The sequence below is a fragment of the Argentina silus genome (assembly GCF_951799395.1).
Source record: "Argentina silus genome assembly, chromosome: 19".
NCBI lineage: Eukaryota > Metazoa > Chordata > Actinopteri > Argentiniformes > Argentinidae > Argentina > Argentina silus.
In genome coordinates, this window is record NC_139673.1 from 8089441 (window position 1) to 8113966 (window position 24526).

General features: G+C 46.3%; 2 protein-coding genes across 8 annotated transcripts; one reads left to right on the plus strand and one right to left on the minus strand.

Moving 5' to 3' along the window:
• Nucleotides 1-292: 292 nt before the first annotated feature.
• On the plus strand, nucleotides 293-6559 carry btbd10b (BTB (POZ) domain containing 10b). Of its 3 annotated transcripts, none has more exons than XM_083690899.1 (9): nucleotides 293-434; nucleotides 907-1060; nucleotides 2232-2449; nucleotides 2835-3198; nucleotides 3323-3425; nucleotides 4131-4251; nucleotides 4609-4806; nucleotides 5003-5113; nucleotides 5457-6559. In XM_083690899.1, exons 2-9 carry the CDS (start codon nucleotides 957-959, stop codon nucleotides 5789-5791), a joined length of 1554 nt encoding a protein of 517 aa, XP_083547025.1. In that variant the 5' UTR covers nucleotides 293-434; nucleotides 907-956; the 3' UTR covers nucleotides 5792-6559. The 3 variants fall into 3 exon arrangements, with proteins under 3 accessions (XP_083547025.1, XP_083547027.1, XP_083547026.1); XM_083690901.1 differs by having other exon boundaries at nucleotides 2249-2449; XM_083690900.1 differs by having other exon boundaries at nucleotides 2253-2449.
• Nucleotides 6560-7803: 1244 nt separating this feature from the next.
• bmal1b (basic helix-loop-helix ARNT like 1b) lies at nucleotides 7804-24055 on the minus strand. Of its 5 annotated transcripts, none has more exons than XM_083691006.1 (21): nucleotides 23780-24055; nucleotides 19926-20013; nucleotides 17229-17294; nucleotides 16884-17031; nucleotides 16510-16530; nucleotides 16188-16277; nucleotides 14460-14489; nucleotides 14210-14248; nucleotides 13861-14018; nucleotides 13499-13578; nucleotides 13276-13368; nucleotides 12861-12978; nucleotides 12198-12347; nucleotides 11305-11551; nucleotides 10488-10594; nucleotides 9970-10120; nucleotides 9411-9499; nucleotides 8949-9051; nucleotides 8671-8773; nucleotides 8354-8447; nucleotides 7804-8079 (listed from the first exon to the last, which is right to left on the minus strand). In XM_083691006.1, the coding sequence occupies exons 3-21, from the start codon at nucleotides 17239-17241 to the stop codon at nucleotides 7922-7924; spliced, it is 1992 nt and encodes a 663-aa protein (XP_083547132.1). In that variant the 5' UTR covers nucleotides 17242-17294; nucleotides 19926-20013; nucleotides 23780-24055; the 3' UTR covers nucleotides 7804-7921. The 5 variants fall into 5 exon arrangements, with proteins under 5 accessions (XP_083547132.1, XP_083547134.1, XP_083547131.1 ...); XM_083691008.1 differs by lacking the exon at nucleotides 23780-24055 and adding an exon at nucleotides 23299-23386 and having other exon boundaries at nucleotides 16884-16967; XM_083691005.1 differs by lacking the exon at nucleotides 23780-24055 and adding an exon at nucleotides 23299-23386.
• Nucleotides 24056-24526: the final 471 nt, after the last annotated feature.

The following is a 24526-nucleotide window of genomic DNA, read 5'->3' on the forward strand; positions in this document are numbered from 1 at the left end:
CCTTTTCTAAACACCCCAAAAAATAAAGAATAAAGTAGTGACTGACAAAGGAGAAGAGACAAGGAAGTGTTCACCGACTAAGGAAGGGTGACAAGAAAGTGTTCACCGACTAAGGAGAGGTGACAAGGGAGTGTTCACCGACTAAGGAGAGACGACAAGGAGGTGTTCACTGCCTAAGGAGAGGTGACAAGAAAGTGTTCACCGACTAAGGAGAGGTGACAAGGAAGCTAGGACTGGAGGAAGCATATTTGGAACGCAACCCAATCTCGCGAGAGCCGCTGTCAGCTGTCAGGTTTTGCCTTTTAGGGGAAAAATCAAAAGGAAGATGAAGTGTTAACTAACGACTGCTGATCCCGGGTGGGAGTCTGTACAGTTACATTTCGCTGTTGTGTAGCTGTGAGCTTCCTATCAATGAACCAAAAGTTGACATAAAGGTAAGGATGATGTTTAGGAAGTTAAAAAAAAGAAGATTTCTCAAATGGATAGCTATCATTAGCAGCTAGCATGCTAACCCAGCCAGGTTCGGGGCTTCCTAGCTTCCTAGCTCGTTTGTTGTGATTTGTTGGCTGATGGATTGGTTTAATTAAACGCAATTAAGTCAAATCAGCTGCAGTGGCTAGTATGTGTCCTTGTCACAGTTAGCTAGCTGACTGTCAGCTCACTAGATCGTCATGTTTGCCAGTGACAACAACAACAGTAGCTAGCCTGTCTAATATTTAGCTAAGTATGAGTCACTGTACTGTACATTGATCAACGTTTTAGATGAGCAGTTAGATCGATCATTCATCTGAGATGTATTGATTAGCCACGCACAGTAACAATGCTCCTCTGGAATAACCTTTTTGGATAACGGCTGGTTAACTAACGCCTATATCAGTCATCCGATCAATGAATGTGTCACTTCAGATTATGAAGGGTGAAGAGTCCAGGATGGATATGTCAGTGCAGGGCGGGTGATGGCAGCTCGTCGACAGTCGTATGATAGCAACTCCAGTGACACTGAGAACGGCGAACGAAAAACCTCCAGCAGCCGACCTCGCAAACTCTGCAGACACTCCAGGTGAGAGGCAGTAATCGTACTGATCATGGGCAAGGCATGATCAGGAGGATTGAATGCAGTGCAATGATACTGTTGTCAGGTGTCAAGTCATTTCAATGTATAGTGGCTTGGCAAACCCAAACAAGATCTTTTGAAGTTTTTGGTCATTGTGTTTCAGATATTTCAGGGCCCCCTAGAAACTACCTTCAGTAACTTGCAAAGAAAAACTTGTGTTGAAAGAGACTGTCCCAGTAGGCCTATGCCTCGCTACACAACATGTTTTAGTTTATATACTTAAATGATTAATGCATTCCCTGAAATCATGTGGCTTCAATTATTTTGAAGGACAGGCCTTTGTCCCATACAGTAATCTGCTTTTAGTGAATCTTTGGAACAACATGTTTAATATTTCAATACTAAGCCTATATGGGGTGCTATTACTCATGTTCACACAGGATGGTCATGAGTGTGTATACATAGAAATTAATTCAGTTGATGAAAGGCCCTGTTTCTTTTCTGATAGCCTACTGGTTTTAGTGCCTTTTCCCCATAAATGATCTAGCAGTGGACTAAGTGGTCCTATACTAAAAAGGGCTTCTGAGCTTACTTCACTTACCCCCCCGCCCCCCCCCCCCCCACACACACACACATACACACACACACACACACACACACACACACACATTATTTCACGAGGGGTATGCATTCTGCACAGTTTGATGGCGTCTCTCTATATGCTCTCTGTATTTATAGGTGACTTTCCATTGTCTTTCCTCAGGGCATTGAGAGTGAGTGTGTGACTGCACTCACACAGTGTGCCAAGGGTGTAGTAATAATTACCTCGAGAGGTAAATACTGATTCCAGGAAGGAAGACTTAGTAATTGTCGTCATCCACCCCCCCCCCCCCCACACACACACACCCACGCACACACACCCACGCACTCACTCCCTGGGCGGCAGACGGTGTCAATACCGTGTCTGGTCCTGACTGGCTCTCCAATTACAGCAGACAGGGGATTGGAGTTTCACTGCAGCAGCACCGAGGTCTGTGACCTGCAAGCTGTAATACCTGAGGGAAGGAAAGAGAGAGAGAGAGAGAGGGAGGGAGGGAGAGAGAGAGAGAGATTGATTTAGTGAGTGTGCTCTGTAAGTGACCATATAGGCCAGAGCTTAACCGCCAGTGGTATTTAGTGTGCTCTCGTCTCTAGCCAGCGCTCAGTGGCGTGCGTGTCGCCTGGAGACAGACGTGGTGAAGATGAGCCTGCACGGGGCCAGCGGGGGCTGTGACCGCTCGCGAGACCGCCGCCGTTCCAGCGACCGCTCCCGGGACTCGTCACACGAGAGGGGCGAGGGCCAGCTCACCCCCTGCATCCGCAACGTCACCTCGCCCACCCGCCAGCACAACTCTGGTGGGTACATCACACACCCAACCCACTCACTCCGCTGAAGAACCAGTTACAGAGTGGGAGAGCAAGTTGGGAAATCATAATGTTGCCAAGTTGAAGGAAGCAATGCCTTTTATTGAGAATATGCATGTATGTATGTATATATGATATACCTGTGTTAGACCTGTTTACTACATAATTCTATATGTGTTCCTTCGTAGTTTTGATGTCTTCAATATTAATCTACAATGTAGAAAATAATAAAAATAAAGAAAAACCATTGAATGAGAAGGTGTGTCCAAACTTTTGACTGGTACTGTATATAAATATATACATTTAAGGCTGTAGTAGGAAGTTAGTCTGTGTCATTGGCTGTGAGCAGACCTGTGATTGGCCTCTCTGTGTGCAGAGCGCGAGCGGGACGGGGGTCCGTCCTCGCGGCCCAGCAGCCCCCGGCCTCAGAGGGTGTCCCCCAGCGGCTCGTCCAGCAGCAGCGGAGTGGTCAGCAGCCGCAACAGCAGCCTGTCCAGCACCGAGGGCGCCTTCAAGAGCCTGGGCGTGGGCGTGGGCGTGGGCGTGGGCATGGGCGTGGGCGTGGGGGAGATGGTGTTCGTTTACGAGAACACCAAGGAGGGGGCGGGCGCTTCCCCGGGCGCGGGCGTGGGCACCCGCAGCATCAGGACGTCAGAGAGGGTCACGCTCATCGTCGACAACACCCGCTTCGTGGTGGACCCTTCCATCTTCACCGCACAGCCCAACACCATGCTGGGCAGGTAGGGCTTAAAACCTCATCATCATCCCAAATTCACCCCTTTTTTTATGCGTCACAATGTGTATCGTATCTTTTCCTCGATTTGAATACAAACAAACTGTCAGACAATTGCGGTTTTCTTGCAGAATGTTTGGATCGGGAAGGGAACACAACTTCACACGGCCCAATGAGAAGGGAGAGTACGATGTGGCGGAGGGCATCAGCTCCACCGTGTTCAGAGCCATTCTGGTCAGTCCTCACCGGGTTACCAAGCACCACACCCCCTTTTTAACAGCCAATCAGTCAGTCAATGAGGAACTAAGCATTATTATTGAAGAAATACATCTCCTGGAAGCTAATCATCAATAACCTTTGCTCCTTCGCGACACGTACTTCGCACTACTCATGAATTGATTCGCTTAGTTGTTTATTGTTTGAAATGACGTGTCGCTTGTTTGTAAAGACTCAAGAGGAATGTTTACTTTGGCCGATAGCGTGACTCACCCTAGGGGCTGAACGTTGCATGTCCTGAGAATGAACACACACATTGATACCACGGGCTCTAGGCTACTGATGTGAAATGATGGAGGCTGATTGATTCAGATGTGGACTTGATAAGCCGGGACACAGCACTTCGTTTCTGAAAGATTCACATTTTGTTTTGACCAAAGCTATTTACCAAAGCTGTTACTGCTGTTTTACATTTGGTGGTGGTGGTGGTGGTGGTGGTGGGGGGGGGGGGGGGGGGGGGATGATATGTGTGGTGTATGAGCGGGGGGAGTCTGTGCGGTGTCTGTGCGGTGTCTGCGGGGGAGTCTGTGCGGTGTCTGTGGGGGAGTCTGTGCGGTGTGTGTGCGGTGTGTGTAGGGGAGTCTGTGCAGGGCCTGTGTGGTGTCTGTGGGAGGGATCGTCTGTAATGACTACAATGTGTTTGACGTGCTCTCTCACTGGCAGGATTACTACAAATCTGGGATAATCCGCTGCCCCGATGGCATCTCCATCCCCGAGCTGAGAGAGGCATGTGACTACCTCTGCATCTCCTTTGACTACAGCACCATCAAGTGCAGAGATCTCAGTGAGTAGCTGCTGCCCACCTTCCTGTTACCACACCGGCCTGTGGACACCTTCCAATCTCTGGCCATTAGAGGGCGCAGTCAACAAATAGCATCCAGAGTTCACGGACAGCGTACTATGAGTTGGCACTCTTAAGGTTTCCCGAAAGCTTTGTAGCACTTTGCATAAATTACCTTCCGTGGACCGGAGATAATTTTAGTGTGACAGTACAAAGCTGTGTGTGGGGGTGTGTGTGTGCGCGCGCGTGTGTGTGTGTGCGCGCGCGCGTGTGTCTGTGTGTGTGTGTGTGCGTGTGCGCGCGCGTCTAAAGTACGTCTCCTGACTGAGCCTCTGCTCTCCTCTCTTCTCTTCTCCTCAGGTGCGCTGATGCACGAACTGTCTAACGATGGAGCACGGCGTCAGTTTGAGTTCTACCTGGAGGAGATGGTGCTGCCTCTGATGGTGGCCAGCGCCCAGAGCGGGGAGAGGGAGTGTCACATCGTCGTCCTCACAGACGATGACGTGGTGGACTGGGACGAAGAGTACCCGCCGCAGATGGGAGAGGAGTACTCACAGAGTGAGTGGGCGAACACACGCATACACACACACACACACGCACACACACGTACACACACGTACACACTCCTCCCCACCCACACCACGTCATTCTCTCCAGAAGAAAAAAAAAACTGTCGATGATTTTATGAAGAACAGATGGTTCTGTTTTGTCTAATAAGATCTGTCTATTTTTTTTTTTCATCTTTTTTTTTCAGTAATATACAGTACGAAACTGTACCGATTCTTCAAGTACATTGAGAATCGAGATGTTGCCAAATCCGTTCTGAAGGACAGAGGTCTGAAGAAAATCAGGTTGGGAATTGAAGGTAAGAGCTCAGTCAATGTACGTGTCAGCATCTGTCATATGAAGACAAGAATACGACGTAGATAGATTTTTTAATAGATTTTGTGTTATGTAAAATCATTGTAAACTCTTGTGAACCGGGGCGTTCAGTGGCGTAGCACACTAAGGCTCGTACCATATCATTGCAAGGTCCCTGGTTCGATTCCGGCCATCGACATATCCTGCATGTCATCCCTCCTCTCTCTCTCACCCATCCTTCCTGTCAATCTCGACGCTCTCTATCCCAATAAAGCAGAAATGCCCTAAAAACATATATTTAAAACTCTTGTGAACTGACTGACTGTCTGTCTGTGCTGTGCGTGTAGGTTACCCCACGTATAAGGAGAAGGTGAAGAAGCGTCCCGGGGGTCGCCCGGAGGTCATCTACAACTACGTCCAGCGGCCCTTCATCCGCATGTCCTGGGAGAAGGAGGAGGGCAAGAGCCGCCACGTGGACTTCCAGTGCGTCAAGAGCAAGTCCATCACCAACCTGGCGGCGGCCGCGGCCGACATCCCTCAGGACCAGCTGGTGGTCATGAACCCCGGGCCCCAGGTGGATGAGCTGGACATCCTGCCCCACCTCCCTCCCAGGGCCCAGCACTACAGCAACAACTACAACAACCAGGAGCCCGACCCGGACGCCCCCTCGCCCGCCGTCTGACTACTGACCCCCGACCCCGCCCACCCACCCCCCCCCAGCTCGCTGTCTGAGGACATCGCCCTCTCCCTTCGGCTGCTGTCGACCCCCAGACCCCCCCCCCTTGCTGACCCCCGCCTCCGTCTCCACCCCCAATGCCCCCCCCCCCCTCCAGCAGCCTGGAGCGAGGGGCACCATAACCATATTGCCTTGGCACCTCCTCCGCAGCCTTAGAGCCTCCAGGACCTGGTGGGCTGTACAACCCCCCCAGGGGACACAAGACTGAAGGGCCGACTTCTCCTAGTTTTAATTTTTTTTTTTTTTTACTTGACCAAAGGAATTTATTTTTCTGTTACTGTAGTTCTTTTGAAATACATTTCAGCAAACCCACTTATTTTGTAATTACTATTATTATGAAATATTAATATAATTGTTATTATTTTACAATGGCTATTGTACCTCATATGATATTGGGCAGTGCACTGTGTGGTGTTACTGTTCCCCCCCCGATTTTTATTTTCACTTTGTGAGCTTCTTGGCTTTTTTTAACGAGAGGCCAGACTAGTGAATGAGCTTGGGGAACCGGAGCGAAGCCTCTGATATGATCACCGTTCAGTGTTATAATTAGTAATTCCCCTCAGAGTTCTTCAGACACCAATAAGCAGGTGGCTTGGTTATGATGCTGTGCCCTGCCTTAGCCATTGTACTCAGCAGGACATGGAATGTTGTGATCAGGATCATTTTTGTTCAAAAGCTTGAAACAATATCATTGTTTTGAAAATAAAGACATTGAAATCAGTTTCGTATGGTGTCGTGTTGTTATTTGGATTGTGCTTATCCCTTAACTGTACTTTCTACCGAATAAATGTTATTTTCACATTTCACATTTCTCACATTTTACTCCGCAGTAGTACTTGAAATGATTAACTTGCTGATAACATAACGAGTTACTTACTGTATGACTTCTAGATATTCACACAAAAAAGGCAGCTTACGTACATGTGCAACATCTAGCCTACATTTATATATAAGCCAAGAGGAAATGTCCCTGTGCTGACCTCAATTCAGATCAGTGGGGAAGTTTTCCATAACTGGGTTATTTGGAGGAAATCTGACTGCTGTTGCTAGGGAACAACAATATTTGCTGAGTCATCAGGGATCTCTTGTTAAGGACATCCTGTGTATGTGTGTGTGTGTGTGTTGCTTAGTGGCTGTGAGACGGTCCAGGAACAGGAAGAGAGAGATGGCCTTCTTCCACAGGGCATGTACACATAACAGGAGGTCAGTGGGGGGGTGGGTGTTGTTCTGTGGGGGTGGACAATACCAACCCGTCTCCTAGCAACTCCTGCACAGGAACTCCTCGCCATGTTCGTCACACACACACACTCGTTTTGCATATTCCCACACACAACGGACGTACTGAAGCACAGGCCCGCCCCCATTTCCACAGCTTCAACCAGATATCTGCACTACGACTGTTCTCTACAGTTGATTTAGCGGTGATCTGATCATCCGAAACTACCATATCAATCTGACTGTTAGGAACGGGATTTAGAAAACAGTCCGAAAACAAGATAGAGAGGTTTTATTTAAAAAAAAATATCTCACTGCCGATACAATACACTTATATATAATACACCATATATATTTAGAGAAAAGTATTCTTATATGATAAACATGTATGATGCCTTTTGTAGTGCAAAAAAAACACCTAAAAGACAACGTCAGATGCCATTAGAAAAAGAGTTGGGTTCAATGCCTCGGTGTGGTGGGTGAACGGACATAGAAAAATCCCGGAGAACTGGTACATGTTTAGACTACAGGGGTTATGATACAGTTCCTCTTGTCGAATGGACGAGCACTGCCCGGAGGCAGGACTGTACAGTACACACACACATTGGCCGGTCCAATCCCGCATCCCAGCCCAGAATCTTCGCCGGGGGGGGGGGGGGGGGTGGAGGAGGGGGGGGGGGTGACATCAGTTCGCCTGACGATGAGGTTTCGCATGGGCCCTGTCAAGTAGTGTCTCTGGCGTCGGTCATTGACTGGCCCTGTGAATACTGTGACCCCCCCCCCGCCCCCTCCACTCCCCCCAGGCCCTTCTCCGCTGCTGCCGTGCCCAGTGAAGTGGTTCCGTCTGGGTCTAGCGGTGTCTCACAGGGGCCAGGGAAGGTCACTGAAGTCCACCGGGCCTCCCAAGCCTGCGTCAGCCTCCAGGAGGCTCATGATCACCGCCATGGCTGCCTCGTCGTTACTGGGACTGCTGGAGCCTGGCTCGTCCATGATGTCTATGCCGATGTGGGAGTTATCGCCTACGGAGGGAGGGAGGGAGGGAGACAGAGAGAGAGAGAGAGAGAGAGGGACATATTTTAGGTTGAATGTGGCTATTATCAAGTTGAAATGTTGTTTATTTTGTGTCACTGTCTTGATTAAACCACTGGAGCAGCATTACTCAAACTGTCATTCCTCCTCTTTTTTTGAGCTGCCTTTGTGCTTTCGATGTCTGTAAAACCTCTCTTTTCAATCCTGTATATGACATCGTTTTGTCATCATGCAGATACAATTTCAGACGGCCAAAATACATACTTAATATGGAGTTGTTGGAGTATGGGTAGCCTATGGAGTCTGGTCCTGGTATGATCCCTGCTGGGAGAATGTCTGGAGTTCCACCATTTTGTATCTGTGAGAGAGAATCAATAATGAGTCGGCAGCATTCAGGAATCACCTCACGGCGAGGAGGACGCCAATGGATAGACTCAGAATATCCCATTGATGAGTTCATCTGGACGAGCGAGCGGTGGAGACCACAGCATACTTCCTCCCAGGTAGGAGGTGTGTGTGTGTGTGTGTGTGTGTGTGTGTGTGTGTGTGTGAGTGTGTGTGTGTGTGTACGTCCGTCATACCTTCTTCCCCCCAGGAGACGAGGTGTCTGGGGGTGGAGTGGCGCGTGGAGTGCCGATGTTGTGAGGACTGGAGCCACAGCTGGAGGGGGAGGAGCCTCTGATCCTGGAAGACCAAGAACACCCGGGTCAGAACAGCAGGACCCGGCGCTGCCCCGTATGCCGACACCCGCTCAAAAACACACCCTTGGGGTCCAAAATGGTTATGCCCACAGCCCCATATTGTATGTCCGTTTGTTGAAGAATACAATCAATATGACAGGTAGCCAGGTTGCCCTCACCTCTGGATCTCCATCACCTCGTCTGCGATCATGCGGCCGATCTTGCCCGCCCCTGCCCTCGTACCACCTGGGATGCCTGGCACTGTCTGGAGGGGCCGCTTCCCTGCACCGACAACCAATACCAGTAGCATCAGTCACAACCAATGACAGCTCAGTAACATCAGTCACAACCAATGACAGCTCAGTAACATCAGTCACAACCAATGACAGCTCAGTAACATCAGTCACAACCAATGACAGCTCCCTAACATTAGTCACAACCAATGACAGCTCCCTAAAATTAGTCACAACCAATGACAGCTCCCTAAAATTAGTCACAACCAATGACAGCTCAGTAACATTTAGGATACAAACAATGGATGGCTGGAGATCATCCTAGGACACACTACACATCAGCCAATCAAAGCCCAGTCATGCCCGAGAGGAGCGCAGCGTAGTAGAAGAGCAGGAAGGGAGGCTTACCGTCACATGATGTGAGCGCGCTGTCCATGCTCTGGGGGGAGGCGGAGAGCTGAGGATAGCTGGGGTCAGCGCCGTCGAGCGTACTGCCGCTGTGAGAGGAGAGGAGGAAGAGGTGGAGGGTGAGAGAGAGAGAGAGAGAGAGGGAGAATAACAGTCATCACTCGGCCTGCACATCACTTCACACCTCATTGGCCTGCTTGTTAACATTCACAGCATAGCAGCCATGGCTCCCGCCAGATAAAAGTCATAAAGATACTAAAAGGCACATAAAAACAACACACACTCCCTCAGCTGAGGCAAGGCACTTCTAGCGTGATGGCTTCGACATTATATTTCAAGCATAAAAGAGGTTCAAAAGGAACAAATCGCATTCAAGTGTCAATAAAACAACGTCATAGCGTCGTACATGTGTTGAGCACACTGTCAGTTGTAGCGACCAATCGGCCAATGAAAATAAAGACTTCCCGTTATGCCTTTGTTAGCTTGTGTTAGGAATTAGATCTGGAAGGAATGTCGTCAGAGCGGAAACAGGGTGCGTGACGTCGTGACGTGTACTTACGAGACGACTGTGTTGGTGGAGACGATGTACTCCACCTCTTTGGTCCACGGGTTCATGAAACTGAACCAGCGACTCCGTAGCGTGATGAAGGAGCCATCTTTGATCTTGAACTTGTAGCAGTTGGTATTGATTTTCTCTCTCATCTGCAGTACTGAGAACAGAAGGGGGGGGGGGGGGGGGTGGGGGGGTGTGGGGGTGAGGTCAGCAGGCATTCTAACCCTCCATCTGCACACTTGGCCTCCCTGGGGACACTGACACACCACATGCTAGCCTCGCTTGGTCTGACTTGGTCGAGAGAGAGAGAGAACAGAACAGTGATATAGCCCCACACTCTCCTTAGGACAATTCATCTGGTTTGGAACCAGACCAGCCAATTCCAAAATAAAAAAAACTGCCTATGGAAACTGTACTGTTTGAAAATGACCAACACACAAATACCGAAGCTGTGAAAACACCTTTTTTTTTTGGGGGGGGGGGGGGGGGGGGGGGGGGGGGTCACTGAACACACTGATACACACCTTGTCTGTGGCATTCTGCTAGATGCCCGATGTCGTCTTGATGGAAATACTCATAAAACGAAGTACCGAGCAGCTCTTGGGGTAGATAAGCCAAAATGGCGGTGGCTCTACAAAAGGAAACAGAGCAGCAACGATTTAGCAGATGCTTATTTTATTATAACCCCACATCTGTAACAGGTCTCATGTGAACAACTGATCAATAACACTCAATCATAATTCACTTGTTTGATCATAACCGGTGCAATGACAAACCACATCGCATTCCACCTTGTGACCGTTATCTAGAGCTTCCCTGCGTACCAGCCAGTGACGTGAGGTGATGAGGTTATGGGATTGTTATGTCAGAGGGCAGAGGGCTATTTATAGGCAGCGTATCTACTCTGGATCCTGTCTGCCCTCCGGGCCTCGGTTTGACCTCCTGCCGGGACCGTTAGCTGCTGCTAAATTTGGACATTGACAAAACCCTTCTCTCTCGCATAAGCTTTCTGTTGGCCTAAATCCAGCTCTGAACCGGTCACGATGCCCAGCCATCCCAGGGCGCCGTTTGATTAGGGCCAATTGCTACATCCCTTTTCCATGCGTGCGTGCCCGTTTGTGCCTCTTTCCGTTTGACGTTAGGTTCCAGGGTGGGCGACGAGCCGTCGAGCGGGATTTCAATGCGATTCTTATTTAATTGGGGGGTTGATATTGGAAAATGACTTGTATGACAATATGATGTACATACATGAGAACGGTATAACATTGTCATTCGACATATTCATTGAGACGAATAAGAAAAAAAAAAATACTAAAAACAAAACGATCCCAAATGTCTCACCTTTGATCGACGAAGACAAACTTCCCGTCGATGGCGTGGCGGGAGACGTACTCCGTGGGTTTGACGCGGATCTCGTTGTTGGTTGGCTGAGGGACGATGTGGGGGTGCAGCCGTCCGATGGCGACCAGGCAGCTGAGGTTGCAGCCCTCGTTGTCGGGCTCGTTGTCCTCGTCCAGACCCATCTTGGTGGGCGGCCAGCTCTTCAGGTAGCCCGTACTGTGGATGGTGCAGAAGCTCTTCCTGTCGGCTGGCGGCAGAGGGGGGGGGGGGGGGGGGGGACACACACGCATCGTTGTCGTTATTTTTTATCCTGGGGTGGTCCGGTGGTCTAGCACCACGGTCTACAGTGCACATGTACGCCCATGTCGGCATGGGTTCCAATCCGGCCCATGCCCTGCTGACATACCCTCTCCTCCTTACTTTCTTCACTCTCTCTATCCGATAAAGAAAAAGATAAAAAAGAGTGGGACTGCCCCACTCCCAAAACATTTTATAAATAAATACATTTAAAAATTATTTAAAAAAAAAAAAAGAAATAATATATATATATATTATATATATATATATATATATATATATATATATATATATATATATATATATATATATATATAGCATTATATTACATTATATTCATATTATATTCATATATATATTGCACACAGTATATATTGATTGTGTATAATGCATCTGTTATAACTGGTGATGTATCCTAGAACTGCGGTGTCCAGAGATTCACTGATATAAATGAGTATCAGTACAAAACCAAACAGGGACAACATGTGTGAGTGTTAAGCACAACCTGGGAGTCCTGTATGAAGCACTGGAGCACCAAATCCTGACCTAAGGGAGCAAGGCGGTAAAAGGTCAAAAACGAGGCCTGAGGTCTCTACCTTTCTTTTTGGAGCAGGTGGAGGGGAATTCCTTGTCCTCCAGTTTGACTAGGGGTCTGTTACACTTCATCCTGCAGAAGAAGGATCTCCTGGCCCCGGAGCAGAGTCTGGAGGGCCCGGGCGCGATGTCTGTCTTCACTGGCAGGCCAGCTGGAAGAGAGGTGCATCATTGAATACTCCAAGCATATTTAAACTGTCACCCATAAACCACTTTTACTATGTATCTCTTACTCAAAGTAACCTAGACCAACCAGTTCTTGCTCTCACAAAAACAAAAAAAGGGTTTCATTTAGAGAATTAACATTTACAGACCCAACGGTATTCAGTGCAACAGTAAACATCACTGTATATTCAACTACGGAACAGGGCAAACCAGAGAGGAGGGGGCCTCATTGAGACTGGTGTGTCCCTGTACTAGCCTAGCCTAGCCTAGCCCAGCCAGCAGCCTGGGGAGACAGGAGGCTGATGACACAGTGATTCTGGCTGCTCCTCTGAGCCTTATTTAGCTGCAGATGTGTCCTGATTAGGCCTGGCGCTACTCTGCTCTACCAGGCACACCATGTCCCTGCTCTCTGCTGCTCTCCACCCCCCAGGGCTCAGCCCCCAGCCTGGGGAGGACAGGACAGCCTGGTAACCCTAGAGGCCAGGGCGAGGGTGCATTACTTTTGGCATCGATGAGGCGCTCCCGCGGCGCTGTGTCTGACGAGGACAGCTGCTCCTTGACTTTGGCAATGTCTTTAGGATGCAGGTAATCAAACAGACTCTGGCCAATCAGGTCATTCTGCAGACAGGGAGGGAGGGACGGAGGGAGGGAGGGAGAGAGAGAGAGCACAGACTGCAAGATGAGACCATGTTATGTGACGGGTGAATATAATCTGTTGATAAATATGCTGAAGGTCTGTTCTGAGGTATATTCATCAACAGAATCAGAATGTACAAATGGACATGTTCTGAACAGCATGTGCTCTGTCATGTAGAGTGTCATACGTCAAGGTAGAGAACACGACGGTTCTAAAAATGGGTTGAAAAGAAAGAAAAAAAAAGGAGAAAAAAACCAACATATTAGAAGAGGACATACTTGGCTATAGTTTAGGATTTTGTAGACCGATTCCGAAACAAACAGTATCTTCCCTCGATCGCAGCCAACGACAAACAAGAAGCCATCAGCTGCCTGTGGAGAGGAGAAAAGGGAGAGAGAGCAGCGGGAGAGAGAGAGAATGAATGAATCACTGAGTCACACATACGGTGTACTCATCATTCTTTTGAAACGTAGCCAGGCGACACATTGTGAGGACACCCACCCTCAGTATCAAGTGCTTCAACTCATCATCTGACAGGAAGGCTGGCTTGTAATTTGCTTCGGTATAGGGGTTAGCGGCTCCTGTTATGCGTCACAAAATACATATTGTTTACTTCAAGATCTCATTCTTCTTCAGTTTATGTATTTCTATGTGCATACATATGTTTTCTTGTATTTATGACTTGATTTCTTTCGTTCTATGCCCTTTGGGCTGCTAACGATGTATTGGTGCTTTACAAATAACGGTTTATCATCATCATCATGTTCTTTATTGATCATCTGCATGGTGAGAATTTGGCAGTCGTGACACAGTAATAACACAGTTATAACATAGTAACAGCCGATGGATTCTCGTTCCCTCACCTCTTAATGTCTTCATGTGCTGGACGGCCATGCGCAGGACGGTGAGTTTGTCCAGTTTCCGCGACATGGCGTTACAGGTGGGGACCAGCGCCGCCAGCTCGTCGATGAAACTGTTCATCTTGTCCCTGCGCCTCTTCTCAATCTGACTGTGAGCCTCCCTGCCATACAAACAGCAGACGCAGAAACACTTAACACACACAAACAGTACATCCACATGTATGCTTCTAACATTTCACTTCAACACGCCATCTCAAATAATCACAGGGATTTTCATAATGACAAAAAAATAAACTATCCCAAAACTAATTTGTCAAAATGACAACTTTAAGATGGGAACAGATCTGGTTACCTGGCATTTTTTATTCTGCCTTGGGAATCACCACATTCCCTGTGGAGACAGGAGAGGGTTGAGATCAGTACTGATGTGACAAGAGTCTTATACAGTCTTTCTACAGTCGCTAGGCTGAAGCACAGCGGTAAGCAGCAGTTACACGGTAAAAGAACAGGCAGATACAAACATGTACTCCATTTCTACAATGATATACACAGCAAAAATCTAAACAATCGCAGACCTTAACATTTAATGAAAATGTATTTACCTTTTGTCCTTGTCTGTGTCCATACTATCCCTTTAGGGTAGCAACAACAACAACATTAGCACAAAGAAATACTGCTCAATAACACAATACATTTGACTTAAAGACCTGTTAGTTAGCTTCTGTTGCAGATGTTACAGTATGACAAATGATCAGAAATAAAGCACAAGGCTTACATGAGAAGAACTACTTTAGAATTCAAATACAAACAAACACATTCTTACAGATTATGACTCTTGACTCAGGAGTATGACTCTTTGATTGACATGCTACATTTTCAACTGAACTATATTTCAGTTGCAAGCCATTCCAATGTTTTCTTCTCTGGTGCTATGAGAACAGTTTAAAAGGGATGTTCCACTCTAATGACATCGTACAGTTGTTCGAGTACTAGGGCTGCGATGAAAAAAACAAAAGCAAGGAACTTTTTAAGCACCGTTGAATCCTACAATATGAACTCTCTTGACTCCCCTAGTGACATATCCATGTAATGTATCTTTTTTTATTTTTTTTATTATTATTTGCTCAGTTTATTGATGCACTTGTCAACATGTGACTGTATTGAATGTGCCTGTTTATTTGTACACACTTTATTGCAAGAAACGTTGTGTAGCACTAGTATTTGAAGTACACCACCCCAGACAGTGTTTCTGTGCACTGATGGTAGATTTAGATTATCTCCATTTCTGTCAGAATCACCATATTTCATATAAGTCCATAACAACATTCAAATCAACTCTGAAATGCTTTGCCAACGATAATATAAAATGTGTCAGTTTTCATTTCTACATACAATTTTCTACATAAAACATACTCAATACATCAGACTAACTTCCTGACAAATGCGCATGTAGATCTCCCGCGCTTGTCTGCAATAATTAGTCCATTGGGTTGCCTCGGGCGCGCAACGCTGTCAAAGAGAAACCCAAACTTTTGGATTGGAACTTTCTGAATTAGGTTCAAAAATTGGTTCATCAATAATGTATCAAAAAAGTAAAACTGACAAATTACAAAAACACTGCCGTAACATATCCTTGATTCGAGTGCTTGGAGTGTGTTTAAGATATCTTTACAGAATAAATGGGCTTCAATGGACAACACACGCTGACCAAAAGCTGCATCTGAAGATAGGTGGGTGATGATATCAAATCCAAATGCAAAACATCTACAAGACGTAAATGGAGTGGAACATCGCTTTAAATACATTTTTCATACAAAATGATACACAGGTGTGAAGTGAGTCCTTTCTCCATAAAGCAAAATACCTTGTGCCTCTCATCTCTCCCTCCAACATTGTTCACAGCTGCTACTCTGCCCTCCCACTCAGCCCTTTCATAAGCAACACCATGACCCTCCAGACAACCTCAACCACTTCAATACTCATCTCCCAGCTCTCTAGTGGCTTCCTCGCTACTCCTACAATGACCCTTCATCGACAGGCTCTGAAGACCTGAAGAAAAGGCTATCAAACGGTAGACCTTGCTGGAGAAGGCTATCAAATGGTAGACCTTGCTGGCTGAAGGCAGCTAAGAAAAAGTGTTTTGTGAAAGAAGTACAAAGACAACCTCTCACAGATAGATCGATACAAGGTTAACAGCCCATTGTACCTCTACCAACCTCATATAATTGCCTGAATAGCCTCAGTTCCCTCCATTTTGAGTTTTCAGCCTGCTAACCTATAGCCAGCATGTCTATCTCCTAGCTAATATCTATCCATCCATACTCACTGACCTGTCACTCTCAGGGTATAGATTTCCATGATGCATTAATTTTGAGTGACTTAAGTTGGGGATGAGGAATTTCATCCATGAAGCCTCAGATCTAAGGGGACACAATTTGTTGTTTTCTGTTTTGCTCTAGCAGAGGAAGGGGAAACAGGGTCTACTTTCTTCTGTCTAAGGATGAACTCTACACAATGGTATACTCTGATCAAAGACCAAACAAGGATCATGGAGGGCCACCTTATCAAAGACAGGAATTTGACCCTCGTTACTACTGTTAACATTATTGTTCTGTTCATGTTAAAAAATGTCAATATTGATATGATACTTACTCAAAAGAAAATCCATCAATTCTGTGAAAGCAAAGAAAATGTATATATTACAATATATCTAAATCAAGGCTATGCTACCATTTGTGCCAAATTGGTTCACACACGTTTATCTTGTCTCCTTGTGAAAATACATGAAACACAGTTAGAAAATATTCTGACTGGTTTTGAGACCCCTTTGTTTCCATCAATGAAAAAAAAATACTGCCATGCAAATGACACAAATCAGTCACAAAATAACACAAAAATGACCACCAAAACAATGTCATCTCACTAAGCCACATCTAGTGGGGGTGAAACCAAGGCATGAATGAAATAGGAGAGATTCAACACATGCAAGGTCCACAGGTGGCAGGTACAGCAGGAGTCAGGCTTACTGGTAGTCAGTGGAGCTGCCTTTCCTCTTGCGGTTGAAGTCCATGCCGGCAGTGTTGATGGAGCTGCTGATCAGATCCGTGGATCTGGGGGACATGAACTCATTCATCGTGGAAGAAATGTCCATTCTTTGGTCTGCCATTAGGTCATCTACGGAAATAAAACCACCTGTCGTGATACGGTATCAACACTTACTTTGTTCATGAACACTGAATCAGTGCAACAGAATGCAATAAAAAAAGGTTGTGCCCTACAGTAGGCACTGTATGTTGTCAAAGCAAAAAGAAACATCACGTTAAAAATGTATAGCCTACTAGATGTTTTCAAGAAGGGGTGCTGTTACTCACCACAAATATTCATAAGGGCTGTTGTCCTCAAAACATCTCATGCAGCTTGCTTCGAGTCACCCAGATCTGCAAGGCAAGGCAGGGCAGGGGAGACAGGTTCTTATATACTAGAGGCATGAGGAAACTGGAGTAGCTGCGTGAGATATGACAAAGCCTGCTGAGCCTCTGAGCATCATAGATGATGTAGATAGCCAGTTCAGTCAAGGTGATACGCATGTTTTGAGATCAAAGACGTGTGCATACGGGGGTAGAAACTAGAGGCTTAAGCTTTCTCTCTCCAAATCTCACAGCCGTATTTGAGGAGCGTTATTCACTCCACCTCAGGCAAACATGAACCATAAGGACGTAATCTGACGTCAAGGAAGACATCGGTTCCAAAACTGGGTCATTTGGGATAATGGTGATACGGTAACACGCCACGCGTATACGTACGCATACGTGTCACGTACATTATTCAATGAGATTAATGCAGAACATTATAGGCTAATAAAGGACACAACGGGGCTAATGTTACCCAGAGTGTACGGTGCGTGGGAGAGGTCAAATTACATAAAGAACCCTCATTTTCCACAGCTCCCATTATCCAACCCAGAACCACGGTCTGTCCCCAGCCTCACTTAGACAGATTAAGTGAGTCTCCTGAGTAAACCCATCACTGAGTGCTCCTCGCAGTTTCCTACACAACCTCTTCCAATTACAAAACAAAGCAATCCATTTACTTTTATCCTCGTTAGGAGATGTTCTTACCCCCTCACAGATGGCCTTCTTCCCGGGCCCGGTAAATGGCTTTTTAACAATGGGAGCCAACGCTGTTACCTTCTTTCAGGTTTATTCAAAGCTCACAAAAGGACCTTTAAAAAGACCTAGTGCCACCTCAGGTCAGTGTGACATGTCCTGTTGCTATTATCAGACTAGAACTAATGCCCGCCACCCACTGCCTCAAAAGTCTCCTCGTTGTAATTAGATTCTCCACTGACCTATTTTTCCACTTCAGCTCTTTTTTTCCCGGTCCCCATCTGATGTGACAGTTTCGGGGAGTGTGATTACATCGAACTACAACCAAATTAAACCCAATCACTTTTGCCTGCAGCCGAGCCCTGTGTTACCGTCACTGTCATCTCTGCTACAATCTGACCCCTAGTACTCTGCTGTGTGTCACAACAGATATCTGATCTGACCATGTAATCTACAGGGCAAGGGAGACTAACCTCTGTAACATTCGTCATTCTGCTTTGACATTTCTTCCGTGAAAAAAACAAACACTTGCTGCTTAGAATAGAGGCCCCTTTTTTTTTAAAGTAAGGCTAACGCCTACTCAATATTTCGCAAAAAAACAGCTGCGCTGAAGAGAAGAAAAGGGAAGCAGTGTTGTAAGGTCAGATCAGCTAATTGATGGCACATCTCTGGTTTCCTGGCTACAGAGGAGCAGGAACTCCTTGAGTACCTGCCAGTAAAGAGAACCTCTCTGCTGTACCGTACAACCAGTAGCAATATATATATATATATCTTTTTTTTTTTTCTTTTTTTTTTTAAATCATGTTGCCATTTCTATGGCATTCCCCCTTTAACATATCGGTGTCAACTCTAAAAAAAAAGAACACATGCACTAATAACACTATTAAACACTGGTATATGTTATACATTTAAATTAAACCAATTCATAACTGAACCATCCACTTAATCCAAGTAAAACATCAGTCGAGGTGTAAGCAAATGGTAGTGGATTCTGATCATTCGCAGTGTCTAAAAAGAAAATGGCCTCTTCGGTATGGTTACCATGCTGAATGCTCTATGGGAAGGGGCGGGAAAAACAGACCCATCTCAGTATACAACTCAGTCAGAGAGAGGAGAGAGGTGAGGAGGAGGCGTGGAGGAGCAGCGCGGGGGCCAGGGAACAACGAGGTCAGGTGAATTATGAGTCAGCTAGGAGGCTAAGCCTGTTAACTTACACAGCACTTCTGATTCAGCAGCATGTGACGTAAAACTGCTTTCTTTCACTGCGTTTTTTAAAGCTACTACACTGCGCCAATGTTAGCCCCCCCAAGCCCTATATTTCACCACGCCACTCTCCTTTAAGAGGCCCCATACTTTTGTCAAATCCAGCTGAAACTGGGTGTCCGTTGACCAGTGTTGTTATAGGACCATAGGTCTGTTATAGGACCATAGGTCTGTTATAGGACCATAGGTCTGTTATAGGACCATAGAGCCTTCCTGTGAAAGCTCAGGTTCAAGCGTTGACCCTGTGGTGATAATTACATCACCGTTGTAAGTCAGGCTGGCTGTTTCTGAAGGGAAGGCCATTGTAGCCAGAGGATGTTCTACAAAGAAAGGATGATCACGACTAGTCCCTTTAGGTACGCGAGCGCATGGGCGGGTTTACGGGCGGGCACACACACACACACACACACACACACACACAAACACACACAGACACACATGGAACATTTGACACAGCATTGATGCGACTCTTCCAGTGCCACCATTGCATGACTATGTGTGCCATCATTTCTTTGGCCCACTGCTCATGTGGTCATTTAGAAGCCAAAACAGGAGATGGCTGTGCGTCACAAATGCCATTGGTGACTCATTGCAAACCCAGCACCACAACTCATCTCAGGGCAGCAGTCAATCATTACGCTGCTGAACAAAGCCTTTCGCTATCAAAGACGTCACACAGAGCCTTGTGTGTCTACATACCTGGGTGGGCGGTGAAGGGAGAGGGCTGTCCCCCCCCCCTTGATGTAAGAGTGCGGGCTCTCCTCAACGGTCAGGCACAGAGCAGGGCCTGCAGAGGGAGAGGGAAAGGGAGAGAAGGACAACAGGTCAGGTCAGACTGTGGGACACACTGTCCAGCTGGGATCGGTGGCCAGTCTGCTCTGATGAAGTGGCTTGTTTAGGTGGCTCAGACTGCTGGCAGATGGCGATGTGTAGATAGTGTGTGCAGTGGAAAAGATCGGAGGAGGCTACAGAATCACGAGAAAAAGAACAAACAAACATCGTACATCTACAACTGTGGGGGTGTAGACTCAGATAAAAGGAAAAAGACTCACTCCACACACTGCAGTTTACGCTCCCAAGTATGTTCACTGCCAAGACAACGATTCGACTCTCACTGAAAGTCTTCTTCATCAGGTCTCCTGGGTCCAGTATATCAAAACGTTTCATCTGGATCAGAATGATTTTTTGCAGTCCAGGATTAGATGGCGCTGTCTGATTTCCCCAATACTACTCATAATCTGCCAGATACAGTAGCTATGATCTTGGAAAGCAAAACAGAATCTGGGTCTTTCAGATCTAGATCTAAAAGTTTTGAAAGACTGGGCCCAGGAGTCTCCTAATGAAGACTTACATGTAGGGTTTGAAATGTTGGATTGTCAATTACTGTACTTGGGAACATGAACTGCAGTGTGGACAAAGGTCAAAGGTTTCCCTCCATTCTCATATCATTGCATACAGTATGTTTAATAGGATAGGTTTAATCTGATAGCTGAGAGTAAGCAGTAAGGACAATTCGATAATCTTCCAGCTCACACGCTCACACTTTGCCCGTGGCCTGAGACGTTCACCTATGCCTTCGAAGCAATATGAGGAGAGGCAAACCACCCCTACTTTCCCCCTCCTTATGAGCATGTGCTCCGACTGCTCACCAGGAAAATGTGTCGTAACACGCGCACACACACAAACACATACACTCTCTTTAACTCTCTCTCTCACTAACACACACACACACACACACACACACACACACACACACACACACACACACCTCATCAGCAGCATAAACACAATAACTTTCTGTTATAGTATCACTTTTAAAATGTCCTTCTCCAAATGGAAATGTTTACATCCTCAAGAGCTACTATTAAACTTACTATTAAAAAAAACTGCTGCCCTCATTAACACCTTCCCAAAGTGTTGGGTAGAAAGAACTGTCAAATATGCACTTACAGAATGGACAAAACACATGCAAAACTCAAGGTGAGAGAGTTTGAGAGAGAGAGAGAGAGAGAGAGAGAGGATAGGCAAACACTTTTATCTCTGATCAACTCTAGATTTAGGTGGCAGGTGTAACACTATCTATTAGTTTGCTTCATTATATTGAGACAACCTATAGCCTTGGATTACTATTGGGTTACAGTAGATGACATCTTCCACTGCCTGGATGCCCTAAAAACACATCAACAATAGGTCTATTGTATAGAATTCCTGTAATGTACAATAATACAGGGTCATATTTCTCCATTCTTCTCCTTCAGCATATATCGCTCCATGTTCCCCTATTTGCTGTTGGCTTCCAGTATGTTTATAATAATCCTGCCTGACAAAAAATGCTGTGAATTTCTTCTCATGTTCTTAGCTCACGGGGGGAGACATAAAAGGAAGCTCAGCAAAAAAGCTGCTAGCTGAACATCAAACAATAATACACTAAAATGTAATAGGACAAGCAATACCATACAGAGCTGTAGCATCATATACAGTACAAACACAATTATACATGCCTGCTGGCTGATATGGTCAAATTAACTGGCCGTGTGTTCAAACACCGTGGCTTGCTTTTAAGTGTCTTGAAACCGAATGTTTGCTATTGGTAGGAGGTCAGCATGAGAAAAGGCTGACTTAAATGACTTAAACAAATGGTGTGTTATTCTGGGGTTCATTAACTACTAGGCTATAAGATGAGTCCACAGCTACCTTGGAACAAATAGGGCACCTCTCCTGATACAACATGCACCATGATAACTGGTACCAGTAAAGAATGATGATCAATTCTAGGTAATGTTCAGGTTAAGTACTGGAGTAGGCACTTCCCAGTATATGTTCAATTCAATCTCATCAGAGCAGAAAAAGGATACTTTTGCTTAGGTCCAGTAGTTGCTATATTCCTTTTAGTAACAACAATGTATTAACATGTTGTTACATAGTAATTACCTAGTATTATTGTAGGCTTATTACAATGTCATACACAGGCATAAGAGCCACTTCATGTAAATAATTGCCTAACCATGGTTTTAAAGAATAGCTTATAAAAAGACTGGCCATTGGAAAGTGAGATAATCCAGGAGTGATTCAAGTACCAGAAACAGGCTTGGTCCATCACATTACACATCTTAAGACCTACTGTATTTCAATGTATTTGTATTTTTGTTGTTGTTGTAAAAACAGAAATTTCTGAGTGGATGCATGGTGCCTCACATAACCCCCCCTTCTCCACACTGCATTCCCATTGCATTATGCATCAAATCATGTCATTCTAGGAGCATTCAAGGGACGCTACTGATGTAATGGTGACAAATGTGTCAAATGATGATTTAATAGCAGCTAGATGGCATCCCATGGCATATTCTGCACCAGGACGTGTCGTGCATGTATGACACCAGAGGGGAAACCCGCATTGTCTTGACCGGTGATGTGACGGAAGGCGACATGGGGGGACAATTGCTTATTAGGGAAAAAATCCCAATATTGTCGTATAAATGCCGCACATAGTTCACAAATGACAAGATCGTTCATATATGACACACGATACACATCCATTTACATTTCTATGCTTGACATCAACTGGACACTTTATCGTAATCTACAGTACGCAGTCACTGTGGAATAGGTGTTGTGTAATCATCATCACCACAGTATTTGTGGTTCTTCTACCAACACCTGTCTAGGAAACCTTGGTTGAGAATGTGTCGCTGATGGAAGATCATTGGAACAGGTAGCCTAATAGTAGGCGACGTCATGGCTTCATTTATGCAACAATTTGACCTGAATCCCGACCAGAGCCATGAGAATACTTGCATAGGCGCAGTGCCCAATGCAATGAAATGGAATTGAGTCCCAATTAAAATGATCAGAAATCCTGTCCACGTTTCAAAGAACAATCCAAAAACCAAATCCGCAATGTTCTCACGGCATATGGCAGTGTGCCTTTAAAACCACCAAGCTGATATCTGCACCTCCTCGACAAAGGCATACAGGCAGCTGACTTGATGCGGTAGAGAAAACCAACAGAGCACATTTGAATAAGAGAAACCTTCTAGAAACGGCAAAGAATGGAACTAATAGTTGTACTTACGTGTGAAAGGGCAGCACATGTATATTCAGGCAAGTAAGAGCGGTGGTAGACAGAGGAATACCCTCTGACCTACTTTCCTCCTCCTGTGATGATCGTTGCACCACTAACCTACTTTCTTAACCAATGGGGTGCTTCCAAGATCAAGGCTCGGAGCTTCTAGCCAATAGAATCATTCGTTGTCAAGTTTGTATCCAATGAAATGACGCGAGTCCTCTATGAACGGTACATAACATAAAGATTCAGCCAATTAGAAATGTAGTCAGCCATAGCAAGCATTTTTCTCTCATGTGCATTTGCTTTGTGACCAATACCTTGTTTTCGGAGAGAGAGTACACGCGTTTGCTGATCATCGCACGCTGACATTTGGGATTTATTGTTTACTTGTCATCTTATACGGATGCAACAACAGTATTTCTTGGAAAGAACTGAATTTCAAAGTGTGCTACACATCTGCCGCCCATAACTAGTTGGAATTACTTACTCTCCACTCCAGCCCTGGAGCAATATGTCCGCAGGTAGTCTCCCCTGCCGGCCCTGCTGCCCCTCAGTGCTCTGCTGCTCGTCCACTCGTATGCCTTATCACCACCTCAGTTCACTACAGTTCCAGTCGATCAGATTGGGGTGTCCGGCGCTGTGGTTTCCTTTGTGTGCCAAGCGACGGGAGACCCCAAGCCCCAGGTGAGCTGGAGGAAGAAAGGGAAGAAGGTGAACTCCAAGCGCATTAATATCATTCCGTTTGACGAGGGTGCCGGGACGGTGCTCCCTACGAGCACTGCAAGATCAGAACACCTATGAGTGCGTTGCCGAGAACAGCGAGGGCGTGGTCAGTGTCAGCGCCAATCTGTCCGTCATCACAGAGGACTCACTACCGACAGGATTCCCCAACATATATTTGGGACCCCAACTTAAAGTGGTCGAGCTCACCCGGGTGACAGTCCTGCTCTGCGCAGCCAGAGGCAACCCTGACCCGAAAATCACCTGGTTCAAGGACTTCCTGCCCATAGACCTCAACGCAAGTCTTGGGCGAATCAAACAGCTTCACTCCGGGGCCCTGCAGATCAACAACAGCGAGGAAACGGACCAGGGGAAGTACGAGTGCGTGGCGTCTAATGTGGAAGGCGTGCACTACTCGTTGCCTGCTAACCTATATGTGCGAATCCGCCGCATGCCCCCTCACTTCACCATCCTGCCAACCAGTCATGAGATCACGGCAGGTGGCAGCGTGAAC